Consider the following 21254-nt stretch of genomic DNA (forward strand, 5'->3'; position numbering starts at 1 on the left):
GCCTCCATTTGTGGAGCAAGCTGGCATGACTTAGTCAAATTAAGGGTCTGACTTAGTCAAATTAAGGGTTTGCAAACACTCAGTCATCTATTCCTGGGTACCAGGCCAAAGAATTTCTCAAGGACAGCCAAAAGGGGAGGAAATTCATTGCAACAATTTAGTGGCAGGGAGTGGGAGGCAATTTGGAGAAGGAAGAAAAGGGAGGTGAAATTAGTGGGCACCCCATCAAAGTACTGTACAAGAGTTGGATGTACACAGGAAAATAATAGATTTTTTAAGTCAGTGTCAAATGAAAAAAGTGAAAGACAAAGAAAGATATAGATATAGTTACAGATACAGAAACAAATATAGATACAGATCTTCACAGTGCAAGTACATAAGCATTATGAATGCAAAACACTACCCCTTCTGTGAGAATGCACACAAAGTGTCACACATACAAGGCATAAAAATGCTGGCTTAAGAAGAAAAGAGGCAAGAAACTGGAGTAAGTGTTAGGAGAAATGTAAATGAATGAATGAATGAGTGAGGAAACAAAGAAACCAGAGAGGGGACTGACTGAACCAATGCTGTTCAGCTGTCACAAACTGAGGAGTGACCATGCCAACCCTTTGTAGTTGCAAAGCAAAACAAAGCGCTGTTTGTCACTCACAAGAACATTTTGAGAAGAAAGAAAAAAAAAACAGAATGTAAAGTGCAGAGCCACTCATCCACACAAAGTGTCATGAAATGCTTTTATTTCCTCCTGGGGAAACATCATCTCTAGACCGGGAGAGAATCATGGCTTTGAAAGCATAGTCTCCCTCCCAGAGGAAGGTACCTGCTTGCCCATGTAGGTGTTACTCAGAAAGAAGGACCAGTTACTCCATATTTTGGGTGTCCACAACAAATGAAAGTTGGGGTCCTAAGGAGAGAAAAGAAATCAGGTAAAAATTAAAGTATGCAGCCCAGAAGAATCACCTAGCACTGTGCTTAGCTGATAGAAATGGCTCAAGACACCCTGACTACCACTGATAGTGAACAAATGTTATCTCTGCTGATGTGCATAACAGCCAATCCAAAACACCAGGGTTTTAAAGAGAGAGTTTATTGCTATACCTGAAGCAGATGATCAGATGACCTATCAGCCCCAAAATCTGTTTTGCTGAGTGTGATGGTTGAAGCTGTTATGGACCCCAGAAGATGACATGTTCTTTTAATCCATTCCTGTGGATGCAGACCTGTTGTAGGCGGGATCCTTGGGTTAAGTTACTTCAGTTGAAGAGTTGCTCCATGATGGGTCTTAATCCTCATACTAGTGTCTTTATAAGAGAATAAAGGACACAGAAAACAAACAAAAGAGCTCAGAGAAGCTGAAAGACAAGGACATCTTTACTGAAGCTGAGAGAGGAAGCCACTGAAGCCAGAAGCTGAAAGCAATGACAAAGAAAGAAAGACCAGTAGGTGCTGGCCATGTGTCTTTCCATGTGACAGAAATGTCACATATATCAGCAGCTTTTCTTCATAGAAAGTAACATCCTACAGCCTTAATTTGAATATTTTCATGGCATTAGAACTTCAAATTGTAAGTTAATAAATCCCCATTGTAATAGTCCACCCATTTCTGGTATATTGTAATCTGGCAGCTTTAGCAAACCAAAAGGAATTATGGTACTAGAAGTGGGGTGTTGTGAATTGCAAATACCAAAAATGCTGCTGGAACAGCTCTATAAAAGGATAAAGGGAAAATTATGGAATAATTGTATAACAGAAAAGGCTTAGTTCGCTTTTAAGAGGCTGTTGGTAGAAACACAGACGCCAAATATATTTCCAATAATGCCTTAGAAATGATGAACGTGTCATTGTAAATTGGAAGAAAGGTGACCATTGTTTAAAAATAGCAGAGAATTTGACAAAATTGAGTTCTCGTGTCAAATGGAAGACAGAGTTTGAAAGTGATGAACTTGGATATTTAGCGGAAGATATTTCCAAAATAAATATGGAAAGTACAGCTTGGTCTCTCATTGCAGCTTATAGTAAAACATGAGAGGATAGAGATAAACTCAGAACTGAACTATTGGGTAGAAAGAAACAAAACATTGATGGTTTGGAAAATTCTGAGCTTCCAGAAAATAAGCCCGAAAAAAATACTGCCTCTGTGAAGATTTAACCAAACAGCAAGCCTGTCAGTCACTTCAGTACACATCAGGATTGGAGTTTGCTCTATCCAGAAACTGTTATGAAAAGTCCTATTGTCTGATGGATTGGACCCCTGTGCTGCCTGCAAAACCACCATATTTTTTGTGAGATCTGTATGAATGAAACACCGCCAGCCTGGGCTAAAAGAGACAAAAGGGACAGATTGAAGGAAAAACGACTTCAAAAGCTGAACTGTGGAAGTTAATGTCTGAAGCCAAGATGACTTGGGCCAGGACAGCAAACCCACCCATGCTTGTGAAAATGGTAAGTGTGCCCCAGAGGAGCTCACAGAGGCTGGGCCTTCCTCCCCATTGTTCAGGAAGAGTACTGCCACTGCAGGCTCCCAAAAGGGTGGAACACATCTCACAGGGATTTGGGAGAGTCTGACTACCATCCCATTGTTCTGAGAAGTCAACCTGTGAGCTGGAGATGGCAGAGAGTCCAGCCGCCACTCCAAAGCTTGAGGAGGGGGGAGCCGAGAGCATGACCATCTCCCCAGTGCTTGGAGACGTTGAAGCCCTTACCCCAGTGTTTGGAGTAAGCCTGGCTTCTGCACAAGCCTTTGGAAATGGTGGGGCTGCCACTATATCAAAGCCTGAGGATAAAACGTCATTCTACAGATGATTCTTAGACCTTAAAATCTAATGAAGTATGCCCTGTAGTTTTCAGAATTGTTTGGGTCCAAAGGATCCTATTTTCCTTCCAATTTTTCCCTATTGCAAAGGGAATTTTTATGCCATGACTGCCCCTGCTTTGTATATTGAAAGCAGATAACTTGCTCTAAGTTTTACAGATCCACAGCAGGAGGGGAATTTTGATCCAGGACACACTGCACCTGTAACTGATTTTGATGAGACTTTGCACTTAATATTGGTACTGAAACGATTTAAGGCTTTGTGATATTGTGATGGAATGAATATATTTTGCATATGGAAAGAACATGTCTTTTGGGGGTCCAGAGGATAGAATGTGATGGTTTGAAGCTGTTGTGTACCTTAGAAAAGGAATTTTAAAAAAAATCCATTTTCTTGTGGGTGCAGACCTACTGTGGGTGGGACCTTTTAATTAGGTTATTTCAGTTGAGGAGTTGTCCCAGGTGGGTCTTAATCCTCATACTAGAGTCCTTTGAGAAGAGGATAAGCAAACTGCAGAAAAAGTCCAGAGAGCTTAGAGAAGCATGAGAGGAGCTGAAAGACAAGACACACTCACAGAAGCTGAGAGAGGAAGCCACGGAAGCCATGAGATGAAAGCAAAGAAACCCTGAAGAGAAGGACCAGCAGACACCAGTGAGGTAACTTTTGGTATGACAGAGGTGTCCTGGATGCCAGTGGCCTTTCTTCAGAGACGGTATTGTGCTGTTGATGTTTCAATCTGGACATTTTCATGGCCTTAGAATTCTAAATTTGTGAGATGATAAATCTCCATTGTAAAGCTAACCCATTTCTGGCATACTGCATTCAGGCAAATTTGGGAAACTGAAACATCGAGTCTAAGGAGTTCAGGGTTTCTATAAATTCGAACAAGAGTACATGGAGCTGTTACCATTACAATATCAAATATACATAGGGCTGCAACTAGTTGAGCTTCAGTAATTGCAGGTATTAACTATCTTTATTATCATTAACTTTTGATTATTTTATAATACAGAAAGAAAAATATCTATATAATGATTCAGTAATCATAGTCATTTGTTCATTCTAAATTTCTCAGTTACACCATGAGCAGTGAAAGAAGGAAAAGAAGCAGTCATTCCTTGAAAAGCTGTTCAAGGCAGCACAGAGATGACCACTGAGGGGGCTGCAGCCACCAGTATGAGACCTGAGAGCCACAGAATAAGAACCTGGCTTTGGTTCCCAAAAAAGCATTTCTCCCATCATCCCATTCCCTGTGCCCATGATGAGAGATAGTCCTGTTTGTCCCCCAAATGGCAGAAAGTCCCAAGAGATGGCTCTGCTGGGCACACACAGCAGGGTTGTTATCACAAATACCACAGTGAGTGCTGGCTTAAGCAACAGGAATTTATTGTTAGTCATATTGGATGAAGGCCCATCTTGATTCAATTTGGCCCAAAGACCCCATTTACAAATGAATGCCTGTGGAAGACATGGTTCAAGCTACCACAGCTCTGGACCCCACACAGCCCTGCCAATGGAGATCCTGAGCTTGTAACCTCATCCTGCCTGTGACCAGTGATTCAGCCCAGCTCCTCCTTTCTCATCCTGCCTTGTCCCTCCTGCATCATATTTCCCGTGATGTCCACGTCATTCTCTGAAAACCTTGGACCCAGAACATGCATCCACCTGCCCACCCACTGTCCATAACCAGAACTACCCCGCCCTGATAAAGACCCAAGTGGGGGCTGTGTCCACCTCACTGGTGTCCCAGCAGTGCATCCAGGTCTGGCAGGGTCACAGATTCAGAAGAATAATGGGGGAAAGGAGGGTGGAAGCAGATCTGCTTACCCCTTGGCTGAGTCCATATCCCAGGGGAAGCACTGCAGAGCTTACAAGGGTAAGGAGCATTGGTGTGGTCCATGAGGATAGCATTTCCTCCCTCTGTGTCCATCTGTTAACCATGGGGGCCCCCTCTGGCACCAGCTGACATCCCCTCTATCACCTAATCCCCACCCCAGTGACCAACTGTGAGGGTCAGGCATTTATATTGCTCTGAGGTAGACTGAGAACCTAGGAAAAGATAGAACAGGAGTCCCAGGCATGAGGTCTGCTGGGTCAAGGTGGAGAGCAGTTAGGGCCCAGAGGAGGGTTCAGGACTGGGGAAGACATGTGTCCCCACAGTACTCAGCCTTTTTCTGGTCACCTGGCCTCAAAGAAGAGTCGACTCATGATGCTTCCTACCCAAATCCTCAGGGGAGTAAAAGGGGCTGTGGTGGGCAGTAGGCAGCCCTCCCCATGCATGAGGATGTGTTGCATGGAGACCATACCCTACTTTAAACCTGAGCCTCAGGAGACTTGTACAATGCCACCTTAAAAATGGGGCCGAGGACAGGGGAACACAACCTTGGAGACAGGTTGTCTGGCAAGACTAGGTCTAGCACAGGTAGAGGGTTTAGCGGGGAACCCCAACTCAGTCCCCTTCATATTCACGTATCAATTGATGCTTTCACCTGAGTTCTAAGGACAAAGGAAGCAAAGTCCAGTGGTAAGAGGGAATGCAGAAACCTGTCAAAGGAGGTGTCTAAGTTTCACTGATATGCACACTTGCTCTAGAGGCTGCAGACCCAAGTGGTAGTTCCTCCCCATGCTTCCTGCCTCGGGTTATTGCAGGATTGGAAATGAGGCCCTTTTGTCTCCCAATGTGGTTCTGACCACATTCTCCATTTCCAGATCCCTCTTGCCAAGATTTACTGATCTTACTAGACTTTCAAAGAAGCAACGTTGGGCTTCCATGATCGTTTCTAGTACACCTCTGTTTTCTATTTCATTCATTTCTGTTATACTTTCCTTCCATCTACAGTATTTTCTCTGAATTCAATTTGCAATTCTTTGTCTAACTTCTTGGGAGAGAAGCTAGAACTGAAAATACACTAGAATAATTTTTGCAGCATTCCTGTACTGTCTGCCTCTTCCCTGGAGGAAGGGGGTCGAGGGGAAAAGGCAGTATGAGGTGGATTCAGGCAACTGGTCTCTGGAAGCTTTACCTGTATCTCTATCAGGTAGAATGAATGAAAGATAAGCAAAGACAGAAGAATGATTTAATAAATTAACAATTATGATGATGAGTGAATGAATGAATGAACCTGCAAACAAAACTGAGAGGGCCATGCGTGACCCAGCAAGGTCCCCCTGGTCTGAAGTGAGGGGTTTGATAAAGTCAAGGCAGGCGATCTCCAGCCCAAATAATCACAGTAATGGAAAATAACACCCCATTGCTTCTCACCAGGCTGGAACATTCACAATGCCGAACGAGAAGTCAGAGTGCAGCAGTATGGGTCCCAGAAAGTGCTCTGAGAAGCCTTTATTCCCCCAGGTATCCACACACATTAGGTCTCTAGAACTAACTTCACTCTAGACAAGAAGGACAAGCCCACCCTACTTTTCTACAGAGGTGCTGTTCAGGAAGGGGAATTCAGTGAACCATGGCAGGACATCCACCAGAAAAGTGCAGCGCAGCTGAAAAGGAGAAATGATGAGAGAGAAGTTAGAAAGTGCAACAAGTTGACAGCAGTACGTGGAGCATGCACTCATGATGCACCAAAAAATCACAAAACTGCAGAAAGCAAAGTAGGTTTTTCCTGGGCCAGACCGTGAACAGCTCAAGTCAGCGGCAGGAAGAGGGAGCAGAGGCTGCTGAATTCTGCATCTGCCACCTTTCCCAGGCTATCTGAGAAGGGGCTCTCTGCCCCTCAGATATTCCTGCCCATGAAGATTCTCCCCAGGACAGAGGACTCTGGAGGATCCTCCACCCCATTTGACCTGGGGTGCTGACTGCCTCAAGGATGTTCCAGCTGCCCAGCCCTAGGACTGGCAGGTGAGGGGAACCCCAGCTCTACTGAAGGGTACACACTCACTGAGGCCCAGCCCCACCTTCCAGGATTCCCTGAACCAGATCAGCTCTCAGTATGGTGGTGAAACCAGAAGTCTGGAAAAGGAGAAACCTTGCATCAAGGAAACAACAGAGAGGAAAGGTGATCAGATAAAACATCAGTCACCCACTGCAGCAGGACCTCAGGGAGAAAGTCATGTGCCTGAAATCCATGCAGAGCAGAAAGGGTCAAGGTTGGCATCTTGGAGTTAGGGCTGTACCCAGAGAGAAGGGCAGGTGGACGCTGCAGGTCAGCCCTGTTCTCCCAAATATGCTCTACTCAAAATGAGCACATTCTCCTGCCCACGGGGAGCCTTGATACCTGCCAGGTGAAGGGCTAGCATTCCTCATCTCACTCTACCAGGATCATCTCCTGGCAACACACCTAAGCCTTCCCCCATGGGCCCTCCTAGGTTTTAGCTTAGATGCCCAGCACATCTGTGCTACTTTGGGGTCAAATTTATGGTCAAACCTGTTTTGCTCCTTGGCCTTTTTGAGAGGGACAGTTTTCAATGTCATCATCGTTCTTTCTGCAAATTGTGCAGGCTAATCCAAGTCCATTAAAAGTCTGTACTGAAACCTCTCTCAAGAAATTGCAGCAAATATTATGAAATAACTACTTTTCAGAAGTGAGAAAGAGACAAAGAAACACATACAATATTCACATGAATATAAATTAGGATATTTCTACAATATGCAATTTCTATTCTTCCTCTTACTTCTCCCCCCCTTTTTTTTCCTGCATGAGCAGGTACAGGAAATCAAACCTGGGTCTCCAGCACGGCAGGCAAGAATTATGCCACTGAGCCACTGTTAACACTGCCCTCTTCCTCTTACTTTTAATTCATGTTTTATTACTCTTTATCCTTTTAATTACCAATATTTCTCACTGAAGATGCTCACATGCACACCTAAAAATTGTTTGAGAATGTTGCCTGCAGCACTCTGTCTAACAGCCAGACCCTGGATATCACATGGAGAGTTCATTGGCTATATAAGGTGTGACACAGTCAGACAATAAGTACTGCACGGCAATGAGCCCAAACATGCTTTAGTATCATCAAAAAGCATAAAGAATCTCTCAAACGCACGGTTGGTGAACATGAATAATCACCATAAAGAGCTCATCCTGAATGATTCCAACACACGCAGTAGGAGGACATGAGTTATAAGAAACCAGGACACACCAACACTCATGGAGCAGGGCCCCATGGGGAGGCAGGGGTTCCTGAGTGTCAAGACCGTTCTGTCCCTTCACAGGTTGTTGGCACTCGAAAGGAAGAGCTGACCCTGCAAACGTTCAGAGTCTTATGATGGTCTGTGAGTTCATTAGGCTTCTATAAGAAGTTATTAAAAGTTCTTCTTTTCCCTTCTGTGTTAGTTTGGAACCACTGTGGACCCCCCAGAAAAGTGATGTTTTGGGATCCTCATTCAATATTGCAGGAAGAGATCTTTTAATTGTTCTTGGAGATGTAACCCACCCTTCCAAGTTGGGGTCACATATTGTAGGCCTTTGAGAGAGAACTATTTTGGAAAAAATTCAGAGCCCACACAGCCAGGGACCTTTGGAGATGCAGAAGGGAAACACCCCTGGGGAAGAATTTTGAAGTTAGCAGCCTGTAGAGAAAACTAGCAGAGGTCCCCATGTGCCTTTACAGCTGACAGAGAAACCCCAAATGTCATTAGCCCATCCTTAAGTCAAGGTATCTTTATCTGAATGCCTTAGTGTGGACATTTTTATGGCCTTAGAACTGTAAGCTTGTTACTTAATAAATTCCCTTTTTAAAAGCTGCTCCATTTCTGGTATATTGCATTCCAGCAGCTATAGCAAACCAAAACACCTCCCTTAAATATGGACCAACGATTTCTCAGGAAGAACTCAGAAAGAAAAACAAATCCATTCGGGAAGTCCACCCCCAGCCCCCTGGGGGAAGCAGCCCTTTCTCTGGACTGATCTGGAAAGTACCAGAAAGCTGACTTAGCCTGGGGCTCAGGTGACCGTGGTTCCTGCAGAGGCCATCTTCTGCCCACCAACACACACACATCTGTCTCTCTGCACATGGGCTTCCCTTCACAGAGCCTGGCACTGGGGTTTGGGGGCTGAGGCAGCAGCAGTAGAGGTGTCCATGGTACAGGGTTTCCTTCCGGTCTCAGGGGTACAGGGATGGGGCTGCAACCCAAGGAAGAGGCAAACAGACAAGGAAAGGGGGGGGGCAATTTGAGATGGCAGCAGGCCCCAGGCAGGGATGTAAAGTCCACAAAGTTACTTCTGCAGCAGCGTCTTGTCAAGATAGGCCACCACCACATCAGAGCCCCTGCTGATGTGGCACCCAGCTCAGGGCCATTCGTCCAGGAAGACAACTTTGGGGAGGACAAAATTACTCCCCAGGGTGGTTGACAGTCAGGATCCTGCCCACAGGAAGCATGAAGTAACCAAACACCAGTGGAGAAGTTAGCAGAACCATGTTAACAACACTTACATCCCCATCAAGTCCAAGCTGTCACTCCCTTGCAGGCTGGACAACCTCCTCTTTGTCCCTTCTTTCAGCTCTTCCCTCCAGCTCATCTCAGTTCCTGTCCTTCCACCACTCCAGCCATCATCTCCTCAGCTGATGGGTTCACAACTCACCGTGTGCTCAGGGCCCTCGTCCAGGGCCTTCCAAGAGGCCTTTCACTCCCACACACATCTCAGTTCAGTCGCCTCCACCTCTGAGGGATCCAGAAGCCAGCACTTCCTCACTGCCAGCACCTGCCATGCCAGGTGTTCTCCTCCTGAGCTCCCACCTGGTCTCAGCCTCCCTATGGGATTTTTAGGGCAACACCTGCCTGTCCACACATCCCATATATTCTAGTTTGCTAGCTGCTGGAATGCAATATACCAGAAACAGAATGGGTTTTAAAAAGGAGAATTTAATAAGTTTGTAGTTTACAGTTCTTAGGCTGAGAAAATGTTCCACTTAAAGCAAATCTATAGAAATGTCCAATCTAAGGCATCCAGGGAATGATACCTTGGTTCAAGAAGGCCGATGAAGTTCAGGGTTTCTCTCTCAAGTGGAAGGGCACATGGCGAACACAGTCAGGGTTTCTATCTAGGCTTGAAGGGATGGTGAGCAAGGCATCATCTGCTAGCATCCTCCCCTGGCTTCCTGCTTCATGACGCTCCATAGGAGGCATTTTCCTTCTTCATCTCCAAAGGTCACTGGCTGGTGGACTCTGCTTCTCGTGGCTATGTTGTTCTGTTCTGCTCCCTCCAAATCTCTTTCATTCTCCAAAATGTTTCCTCTTTTATAGGTCTCCAGTAAACCAATCAAGACCCATCCAAATGGGTGGAGACATGCCTCCCCTAATCCAGTTTAACAACCACTCTTGATTGGGTTATATCTCAAGGGAGATGATCTAATTACATACAGTATTGAAAAGAGATTATTCTGCCTTTACAAAATGGGATTTTGATTAAAACATGGCTTTTCTAGGGGACATACATCCTTTCAAACCAGCACACCATCCTATGATACAGGTTTAGAGATGATCCTGCCACTACCTGAGGTCTCCTGCCATGGCCAGTCTCTGTCTTCTCTGTTGACACCTGTCCTGCTCCTGTAAACCTTATAGTGTCTGGGTCCCTCAGCTGGTCTCCTTATGAAAGGTCTTCTCCTCCACCTGGCCCAAGTGCCAGCCCCTTTCAATACCACTTGCTTTCCTGCAGCCCTTTTACTACTTAGAGGTTGCAACCTGCCCTGCTCAGTGACATCTGGACTATGGGACTCATTTATGTCCCTCAGGTCAGCCCCAGGAGAACACAGACTTTCCTGGTCTTAACTGCACCCACACACACACCCTCAGTGTGGGCTCCCAGGAAAATGGGAGAATGTCTGCTCTGTGATGACATGTCTGTCTCTACAGTCCAGCCTGGGGGCCCCTATCAAGGAAAATACAGACAGGACAAGCCCTATTCCTCATCCTAAGCACCCTCACACCCCAGGGAGGCCCCATTGGGTCTTGTCTGCTTGTCTTGCCCCTGGGTTTTTGTTTTTCAGCTGCTTATTGCCTTCGTTGTTCATCTCTGCCAAGCCTTCCTCCTACAGTTATCTCAGGGTCACATTATGTTTCTCCCCCAGGACCTCACAGACATTTTTACTTTAATATTTATGCCACTGGAGACCTTCTCTCCATCCCCCTGTTTGCTATAGCTCAGTTCCTTAGGAAAGCATAACAGAAAGTTGAAGAATTTCTAATGAATACTTGTATGCTTAAAATGGCAACCACAAAGAAAGTCAGTGGCTCTTTCCTCCAGACTTAGACTCTCCCAAACTGGACCTGATCCCAGGCAGACCCGGGGCTGCAGGCAGTTGGAAGCCACCCTCACATTGCGCTGGCTCTGTCAGATCCACACCAGCTTATATGCAAACTCGTCCTCATTCTCCTGATTGAACTTAAACAGGGCATACTCCACTGACATGAGGAAATATTCCATGGTTTTACTGACATCATAAAATTTATAGTGATATATCTGGATATGACCCATCAGCATGATGAGCCCCAGAAGAACAGTCACTTGAGGGACATGGGTATTCTCCACGGCAGCACTGACGTTGAGGACACAGGGTCGGAGAGGGCAGTGACAGCAGCTACCGACGACAACATAATGATCTGGACACCATACAGCCCTGCCCCTGCAGGCCCTGACCTGGTCACCTCCTCCTGCCTTGGAACAGCTCCTCTTCCTTCACCCCACCTCACCCCTCCCACGTCACCAAACACACAGCAACCTGGAAACTACATTTCCCACTGTGTCCACATCCTTCCTTCAAAATCTTGGACCAAGGGCACACATCAGCCTGCCCTCTACCCATGTCCAAGGCAACATCTACCCAGTCCTACCCTGAAAAGGACCTGGGTGGGGGCTGCATCCATCTCACTGGCCTCCCAGCCGTGCATCCAAGCAGGGTCACGGGGGCTCAGAAGAATAATGAAGGAAAGAAGGGAAGAAGCATACATATATTTGCTAGTCCCTTGCCTATGCCCATGACCCAGGGCAAGCATTACAGAACTTACAGGGCAGAGGCATTGGTGGGGCTCATGCGGTGCCATTTCCTCCTTCTGCTTCACCCATTACTGGAGGAAAACCCTGGAGCCTGCTGACATGCCCACCATTCCCTAACCTCCATGCTGTGGTGCAGCAGCAAGGAACAAGTCCTGGGGTGAACTGAGAACCCCAGGAAAAGGGGGAACAGGAGCCCTAGGCATGAGGTCTCCCAGGTCAATGTGGAGAGAAGTTAAGGCCCAGAGGAGGGTTGAGGGCTGGGGAAATATGCATTCCCATGGTGCTCAGCACCTTTCCTGGACTCGAAATGGAGTCAACTCATGATGACTCCTACAGAGCCACAGAGGAGTAAATAAGGCCATGGAGGGAGAAGACAGGCAGTAGGCCACCACACCAGCAGGTGGGACATGATAATCTGGTCACTGTGTCACTCACACATTGTGACCTGAAAATGGCACCGCATTGTAGTCAGACTCAAGTCACAGCATTGGGAACTAGGGAAGGCTCCAGAAGTGATGGGGGTGGGGAGTAGAAAACCCCACTCAGACCCTGTCCATCCTGCTGCGTCTTGAGACTGACTACATGGGCTTAAGACAGTGCAGATTGGAGAAAAGATAAAGCACGTCCCGCAAATCACATCTAAACTTCTTTTATGGGCACACCCCAGAAGCTTCAGTCCCCACACTTTTGTTCAGACTGGCTGGGAATGTATTGAGGCCTCTTTTATTACTGACATAGATCCACCCACATTCTCCAGTTCCAGGTCACTCTTGCTAAGGCTTTAGAATTTCATTAGATATTCAAGGAACCCACTTTGGAATCTTTTGTTCCTTTCCAGGATACCTTAGTTTCTTTTACATTCAGTTCCACATTTTTGCTGTTTTCTCTCTCCTACCACATTCTCTGGGTTCAATTTCTCATTCTCTGTCTTAACAAGTAAGACCTAGACTTGGTTCTCAGATCGTAACCCTGACCCTTCTCCAGTCTACACACTTCCTGCTCTTCTGGAGCCACAACATCCAGTGCTATTTAGCAGCATCCACCGTGTTTGGTATGCCAAATGTTTTTGATTATTTCATTAGATATAAATGGAACCACCACCGGGACTGTAGCCTTTGTGTTAGGAAGAGACTGATGAATAAAGTCCAGTAGGCACGAAATGCAGGCTCCATGCTGATTTTCCTGAAAGGAAAACCAAAACCCTAAGCTCATTTCTATGTCCTATAAAGGCCTGGCTTGCCCAGACCAAATTTAAATCCAGCCAGTGAGTGGTCATCACTTGTCTTCCTCGTTCCTTCACAACTGACCCCTCCCTTTTTGTAAGACCACCCCTAAGTAATGGAAACTTCATGTCAACCATTCAGGCAATTCCTCACTGGCTCCACATGGGAGATGACTCCTAGGGATGAGTCCGGCCCTGGCACCATGGGATCAACAATGCCATCCTGACCATAGGGGGAAAAGAAGTGTAGTAAATAAAATATCAGTGGCTGAGAGAGTTCACATAGAGTCACGAGACTACTCTGGAGGTCACTCTTATGCAAGCTTCAGTTCTAGATATTGCTACCTATCATAGTTTACCAATCTCCAACCAAAATCATTCCTGCCAATCCTAAAGACAAAATTTAAATTCAGCCCATCAATGATCATGACTTATCTTCCTCGTTCTTAAGCAATCAACCCCTCCCCACTTGGTAAGACCACCTCTAAGTAAAGTAGAAACTTAATGTCAACCAATCAAAACATTTCCTCACTGGCTTCCATATTTGTTCTCTATGAGCTTCTCCCCACACCCTTGGTGGAGCTCCCTTCTGCTTTCCAAATGGGCTGCTGCTGCATTCATGAATCACTCCACAATGCTGTAAATCCTAATTGGGACAAACATTTTTCATTTCTTCAGATATGTTGCTGAGTTTCCAAACATTTTGTTTGTGTTTTCGTGTAACTTTATCTTCTTCAATTCAACACTGCCACTATCTATGGATAAACAACATGCTGGAACATCACTTCCACGCAATTGCTTGAGACTTTCATTATGGATAAAAATCTGATCAATTCTGATACGTTTCACTAGCTCAAGAAAGCATGCATATTCTGCAGTTCTTAGGAAAATGTTCTATATAAGTCACAAAGTCAAATTTGTCACGTGTGTTCTTATATCCTTCCGTATACCCACTGGTTTTGACTGAAAGAAACAAGTCAAAAACCAGTTCCTCAGATAGGTGCTTCAAATTCCTCCCCTGGACCTGGGTTCTAGTTTTCTACCTGCTGGAATGTGATGTACCAGAAATGGAATGGCCTTTAGAAGGGAGAATTTATTAAGTTGCAAGTGTACAGTTCTAAAGCCATGAAACTGTCCCAATTAAAGCAAGTCTATTAAAAAGTCCAAATTAAGGCACGAAGAAGAGGTTACCTTCATTCAAGAAAGGCCAATGATATTCAGGGTCTCTCTCTCTACTAGAAAGACCCATGGAAAACGTGGCAACATCTGCTAATTTTATCTCCAGGCTTCTTGTTTCATGATGCTGCCCTGGGGATTTCCTCCTTCTTCACCTCCAAAGGTCTCTTGCTATGTGGGGTCTGCAGTTCTCCTGGCTCTCTCATCATTCTGAAGCTTTCTCCAAAGTGCTTCCTCTTTTAAAGGAATCCAGTAAACTAATCACAACCCACCTCAAGGGATGGAGTCACATCTCCCTCTAATTAAACACACAATTGGGCGAGTCATGTCTCTATGGAAATAGTTTAATCAAGTCTTCAACCTAAAGTGTTGAATAGGGATTAGAAGGAAGGCAGCCTCCACATGATTGGATCAGGATTAAATCATGGCTTTTCTAGAATACATATACCTTTCAAACCTGTGAATGTATCTGTTTGTCTCCTAACCTTGTCGCTGTTGCTTATATGATCTAGCTATGACACAAAGTGGCAGCACAGATAGAATCACTGGCCCTTGTATAATCAAGGTAAAATTTGGCCTCAAGTTTCACCAAAGGCCACATTCTGGTCCCTTATTTGTCTGAGTCCTAAAACCAGCAGCAAACAAGCAAAATTGAGCAATTCCCATCTACATATTAATGTTCAAATTTAAAGGCTGTTGAAATCATTGATGGGACTTTTAGAATGTCCCACTGTCTGTACCTAAAGCTGGAGGACACTGTACGGAGTTAGGTGCATTTTAGCTGTAACCTAGAACTTCAGGTAGAAAAGGAGTAGCACACTGGGCTTACCTGGCATGAAATTAGAGCCGAGGGTAAAAGAATTTTCACTCAAGGCCATACTGACTGGAGATCAGGGAGTGTCCATCTGTCCTTGTCCAGTCTGACTCATCCCCTCTGAGTCTTCTACTGGACAGTCGGCCAGCTTTGCTGACATCACAGACCTACCCTTGTATATTTATGTATATCCCCATCCAATTGTGGGCCCTTCACAAACTGATGCACAGGTTGATTCAAAGGAGCAGAGCTGGTACAGGTAATGGTCTTTGTGATGTGAACTACAGGGGAAATGTCTTGCCAAGGGAGATTTAATTTGGAGTTCTAGTTCCAGGAGTAAGCCACAAAGAATCACCAGTTTCACCTTTCAGAAGCTCTCCTGCTCCAGTGACTGAGGACCCCACTGGAGCTGAACTACCCCTCCAGGAGCCTGGGTCCCAAAGACGGAGCAAGGGGACACAGGCACCTGCTCCCTCACAGCACTTTCTTTTTATTTCTGTTGTGTTGAAAGGGTGAGCAGTGTGGAGAGAATGGAAATGAATGAATGAGTGAATGACTGACTCACAAACAAACCTGAGAAGGGCTGCCCATGAGCCAGCAAGGACGCCCTGGCCTGAAGTGAGGGACTTAGCATTCTCAAGACTGTGCACCTGCAGCCCAAGTAATGACAGAAATGGGAAGCAACACCTCATTGGTTCTCACCATGCAGGGACATCATGCCAGCCAAATGAGAAGTTAGAGGGCAGTACTACCGGGCTTGGAAAGTGCTCTGAGATGTCTTTATTCCCCCAGGGGCCCACACACACCAGGCCTACAGAACTGACTGTTGTTCCTGCCATGAAGAGCTATGCTCCACCCACCTAATATTCCACACAGGTGCTATTCAGGAGGGTGAATGTGGTGAACCATGGCCGGGCATCCACCAGAAAAGAACAGTGCAACTGAAAAGGAGAGATAATGAGAGAGAAATTAAAAAGTGCAACATGTCGAGAGCTGTACATATAGGACATGCTTAAGACGTACCTAAAAATCACAAACTGCTAAAAGCTAAGTAGGGTTCTCCTGGGGCAGAGGGTGGAAAGCTAAAGTCAGCAGCCAGAGGAAGATGCAGAAGCTGCTGAACCCTGTGTCTGCCCTCCTGTTTCAGACCTACTGAGAATGGTGTCTCTGGCCCTGAGGGATTCCTGTCCACCCACAACCTCCTCAGAACAGAGGACTCTGGAACACCTCACCCCATTGGTGCTGGGAAGCTGACTGCCCAAGCAATGCTCCAGCTGGCCACCTGCCAACTGCCCAGCTCTAGCACAAGCAGGTGAGGGGGATTCCAGCTCTACTGAGGGGTCTGCCCTCACTGAGCCCCATCTTTGAGGGTCACTTCTTCATAATTCAGTTCCCAGATGAGGGACATCAGAACTCTGGATGAGGGCCATCCTTGCATCAAGGGAACGTCAGAGAGAGAGAGAGGATGACCCAATAAACCAAGGACTTCCCAGTGCAAAGTACGTGAACCCAAGAAGGACCCCAGGAAGAAACTTGTTTGCCTAAACCCCACCCGGAAGAGAGAGGGTCGAGGCGGGTCCCTGGAGTTAAGGCTCTGCCCAAAGAGAAGGTCAGGTGGATGCCTGAAGGTCAGCCTGGTCTTCCCACATGAGCTTCAAGCAAAGGGCTTGCTGCCCGCACAGGGAATCAGGCTCTGTCTGCTTAAGATGACCACACTGTCCCGCCCAGGGGGACCCTGAGACCTGCTGGGTGAAGGTTCAGAAAACCTTCATTCTACCAGGAGCATCTCCTAGTGACACCCTAAGCCTTTCCCCCAAGGTCCTTCTAGAGTTTACTTTTCATTCCCAGCATATCTGTGCGGCTTTGGGGGTGGTTTTCTTCTCTGACCTTTTTCTTTCCTTGGCCTTCTTGCAAAGGGCAGCGGTCAAGGTCTTCTTCCTGCTTTCTGCAAATCGTGCAGCCCAAGTCCAAGTCCATTAAAAATATCATTGTCCAAGTCTGTGGAGAAGAAATTATACAAATCGTTGCTAAATAGTTTCTCTCCTGATGAAACTAAAAGTTGGAGAAAGAGGTAAAAAATAGTGAGCCAATGATTACAATAAGTTTATGCATGTAATAAAGCATGTATTTTTAGTGTGCAATTTCTCTATAAGTACACAGTGAACTAAAAAGTGTTCCTAAGTACAACTTACACACACTCTAGATGTTCCCTGCGGCACTCTTCCAACAACTAACACCTGGTAATGGCACCTACAATGTACTGAATATATAAGGTGTGGCACATTCACATAATTCGAATGCTACATGACAACAAGCCTGCACATAACACTGCAATACCTAAGAATACAGGAATCCCACAAATGTACCATTGAGCAGCACAAGCCATGCACAAAGAACATGCAGGATGAATTTCATTTATAGAAGGGTGGGAAACATGTCTGTCTAATCGATGTGCTTAGAAACCAAGAATGTGGAATGACATTAGCAAAATGGCACAAGACAGTAGAAAAAGGTATACTTAGCTAATTTTCCCCACACCCACACCCACACGCACAATGCACACAAAAACCTTGAAAAAACATGCATAGTCTGTCAGAACCATCTCAGTCAGAATTCTGGAAAACAGTCAAGGTTACACAGCAGCCACGCCGACACTGATTCAGGAAAAAGAAACCTAGCAAAGTTAGGAAATCTGAAGGATGTTTTAATTTGCCCAAGCTCTCCCCAGAATTGAAGGGCGAAATGGACAGTTTCCGAATAATAGCTGGAGATCTCAATACATCTCTTTCAATAGGAATCAGAACATCTAGCAGAATATTAATAACAAAATATAAGGTTTATAGCACTGAATAATATTGCAACCAAACAGACCAAACAAGACACATATAAAATACTCCACCCAACAAAAGCAAACTACTCATTCCTCTCACATGCATGTGGAACATTCTCCAGTTAGACCATACATTAGGTGGGATTGTGTTATTGTTTAATGGGTACAGATTTCCATTTGTGCTGATGAAAAAATTTTGGTTATAAACAGAGGTGCTGGTAGGATCACATTGTGAATATAATTCATAGTACAGAATTGTAAACTTGAAAGTGGTTAAAATGGGACAAAATTGTGTTGTATAACGTTACCAAAATGAAAAAAAACTGGAAAATAATTATTAGAGAGTTCACATAAAATCAACATTGCTTGTTGATCACAGACACCTTTCACCATTCCCTTAAGAGCTAAATTGGAAAAAATAACATTAAAAAACATTCTAGAGAAATGAAATATATATTACTTATAGTAATAAAAAGTAAACTAGCTGTTTGTATTTCCTTAAGAATACAGTCAGTGTTGTCTTTTAATGTGCTGAATAATATTTAGGTATTTCTCACAATTATTTGTGACTCACTTTCTAAGGGAATCAATCCAGTGAGATGCTCAAAGGTTGTTTGTTTCTTGGTTTTTTAAGTGGGGTTTGGCCAGGTAAACTCTACGGATAAACACTCACATACCCACAGAGACACAAATCTGTAACTATAGAATGCTGCTATGCTTTCTTACATCTTCTATGGACACAGCCTTGACGACAATAGCCCCATCTGTGGATGAGGACAATAGCCCCATCTGTGGATATTTTAAATGTGAAACAAAAATAGCAAATATGGAGACTATATATCCAAGTGTATTGTACACATTATTACAATAATGAGAGAAAGTCATTTCCCAAATACTTCTACAACTTTTATGACCTGATAGAGACAATTACATTTTCTTACATTGTGCCAAGAGACATCCCTGACCAGTCTCCCAGAACCAAACACCTTGGACAGCAGTGGCAAGAGCAGGGGCTTGAGCTTCCCTTGTCCCACTGGTTCCGGGGTCGCCCCCTCAGCAGCTGCTGCCCCCGAGATGTCCGGGTGTCCGCGGGGCGCTGGTCTGGCGCGGGGACCTGATGGCCTGACGGTCCCGGGCGCCCCCACGCTCCACGCGCTGTCCGTGGGCCCTGAGGCCAACGGTCACTGGAGCCCCGCTCGCTTCGCCTCCGGCTGTGTCCGCAGACTCCAAATTTCTGGAAGCAGAATCCCTGCTTGGGGAACCGCCCCGCCACTCCCCCGTCATGGGCAGCTATCTGGGCAGCTACCTGGGCGCGCCCCAGCCCGCGCCGCCGCCCCCTGCCCCAAAGCGCCTGTCCCCGCCTCCCAGGCCCGCCTGCAGCCAACCCGGCCGGGCTCAGCGCCGGGCTCTGCGCGTCTCCCGTGAGCGCTGGGTGCGCAACCGACCCCTGCCACAAATCTCACTCAAATGGATGCCCGTCAATCTCCGCAGGGTGCTGGTCACCGAGGCTTGGAGGCGCTTTCCTAACAAGCTGCCCCCGCAGACCGTCTCGGGGTCGGATCTGTTCTGCGCATGGGACACTGACAGGGAGTGGTGGCTGTGGGATGGCCAATACTACAGACGGTTCAGGAGCCCGGTCACTGCCAGAATCGCCCCTCCTGGGAGCAGAGGGAGCGGCTTTACCATTTGCTCAACCCCCGAGGAGCCCCCAGACCCCTGTGCCAGGGAGACTGTGCTGAAGGCCCTCAGTCGGTGCAACAAGGGGAAGAAGAAGTTTGATGAGCCGCTCTGGTTTGAGATTCCCGAAGACAAGAGCAGGAAGCCCAGCCCCGAGGCCAGGCGGTCTGCCTTCAAGCCTGTGGTGAGAAACGGAGTGAGCCCTACCTTTGTGCCCAAACCCGGACTTCTGAAGAGGAGACTGCGCTTCGGGAGAGAGACTGTCTGGTGGGAGAAGGCTGTCCCCAGGCCCAACGTCCAGCCTTTCCTGCCTGCTGCCCAGCCCGCTGCAGGTACAGCGCCAGCCAGCGACACAGGTCCTCCTCTGGAGAGGTAGGCGAAGATGCAGCACTCCTGGGACCTGCAGCCTTCCCACAGTGCCTGGGAGCAGGGTCACTGAGGCCACTTTGACTCTGGACACATGCAGCTTGCTGGATTCCTTGGCTGCTGAGAGCCAGGTCCCCGCACTCACCCCCAGTGACCCCAAACCACAGCAGCTTTCATCCTCCTGACCCATTTTCTTCTCTGTGATGGGACACTGACACCACCAGGTCACCTCCTTCCCCTCGACACCACAGGCTTGCTCAGCCCCCAGCCCCCATGCTTACCCTGCCCCTCCCACCAAACAGTGTATTTTGTTAGAAGTGATGGGCCCCCCATTCCCACCCTCCTGCTTCTGCACCTTCTGCTGCCACCTCTGTATCCCCAGGTTCAACACACACTGAGACCCCCAAAATAGGAGGCTGTAGCCCCTGATGTGCCCATCAAAGCCACGGCCGCAGCACTTGTCAGACTTGCTCTCGCCAGAGCTCTCCACATTCAAGTGTGTCTCTGCCAAGCTCAAAGGCATTGCCACCCCAAGGAAGTGCCTGTCCTCCCCATTACCCCCTCCTCAATCTGGACCTCAGTGCAGCTAGCAGAACCTCTGTCCTCCATATTACTCACCATCAGACTTCCCCACCCAATTTCCGGCTGAGCCATCCAGGAGATGCTGGTCCCCTTGGGGCCCCTTGTCTCTGTTTTGAAAGAAACTGGAAGCCCCAGGCCTCTGTGACAGATGAAGGATGTGCAAGGCAGAATCCTAGGATGTAGACCTGCCACTGTCACACTGGAGAGATGTTGTATATACCAGAACCCTTGCCTTCCCCTGCTTGTACCTCCTCCCAGCCTTTACCCTGGAAGCAGAACTTTTCAGATATGCATGGTACCTTCCTACTGCCCCAGTTTGACTGGTTATTGTACATGAAGATTAGTTTATGTTATTAAAAAAAATAACTACCTTCTTCTTGCTGATCTTACCTGCCAGAAAAGTCATTTGTGGTCTTGTATGTTATAGGCATGACTCTGGTTATATCCTCCCCAATAGATGGTAACCAGGTACAACAATGTGCCTCCAAGGCTGTTTGGAGATGTCTGAAGATCACTGCCAAGTGCAGTGAAGACACCGAGGGAGAGAGCTTGAACACTCATACACACACACACACACACACACACATACATGCATGCATGCATATGAATCGGGGCCAAAGTGTGCAAAGTACCTCATGAGGTTGATATGAGTAGAGAGTAGAAAGGAGGAATCAAGAAAGTCGTGGACGAACTGGATGCCAAGACCCATAAGGGAAACCGTCACACAGGGTAGAAAGAAGTGCCTCCTGGTTGCTCTGGAAATGGGCAAATTTGTTTAGAGAGGAAAGAATTTAACAGTTTTCTCCTGAATCCTCATCTTAGG

General features: G+C 46.6%; 1 protein-coding gene across 1 annotated transcript; it reads right to left on the reverse strand.

Annotated features, from left to right (window-relative positions):
* Window positions 1–720: 720 nt before the first annotated feature.
* Window positions 721–20372, reverse strand: LOC143680544 (uncharacterized). Its single transcript, XM_077156915.1, has 7 exons — window positions 20205–20372; window positions 19691–20019; window positions 19270–19464; window positions 18748–19040; window positions 16864–17028; window positions 14992–15917; window positions 721–904 (listed from the first exon to the last, which is right to left on the reverse strand). The coding sequence occupies exons 1-4, from the start codon at window positions 20370–20372 to the stop codon at window positions 18860–18862; spliced, it is 873 nt and encodes a 290-aa protein (XP_077013030.1). The 3' UTR covers window positions 721–904; window positions 14992–15917; window positions 16864–17028; window positions 18748–18859.
* Between the last annotated feature and the right edge of the window lie 882 nt (window positions 20373–21254).

The sequence above is a fragment of the Tamandua tetradactyla genome, chromosome 1 (genome assembly GCF_023851605.1).
Source record: "Tamandua tetradactyla isolate mTamTet1 chromosome 1, mTamTet1.pri, whole genome shotgun sequence".
Classification (NCBI taxonomy): domain Eukaryota; kingdom Metazoa; phylum Chordata; class Mammalia; order Pilosa; family Myrmecophagidae; genus Tamandua; species Tamandua tetradactyla.

Bases quoted from the DNA above. Each gene is read 5' to 3' on its own strand.
- LOC143680544 (XM_077156915.1), bottom strand. From the start codon at position 20,372: ATGCCTTTGAGCTTGGCAGAGACACACTTGAATGTGGAGAGCTCTGGC. The intron at 19,465-19,690 runs GTAGGGCTCACT...CTCTGCTCCCAG, and splicing joins GTCCGGGTTTGGGCACAAAG to GAGGGGCGATTCTGGCAGTG. The intron at 19,041-19,269 runs GTGAGATTTGTG...TTCTGCTTCCAG, and splicing joins ATTGACGGGCATCCATTTGA to AAATTTGGAGTCTGCGGACA.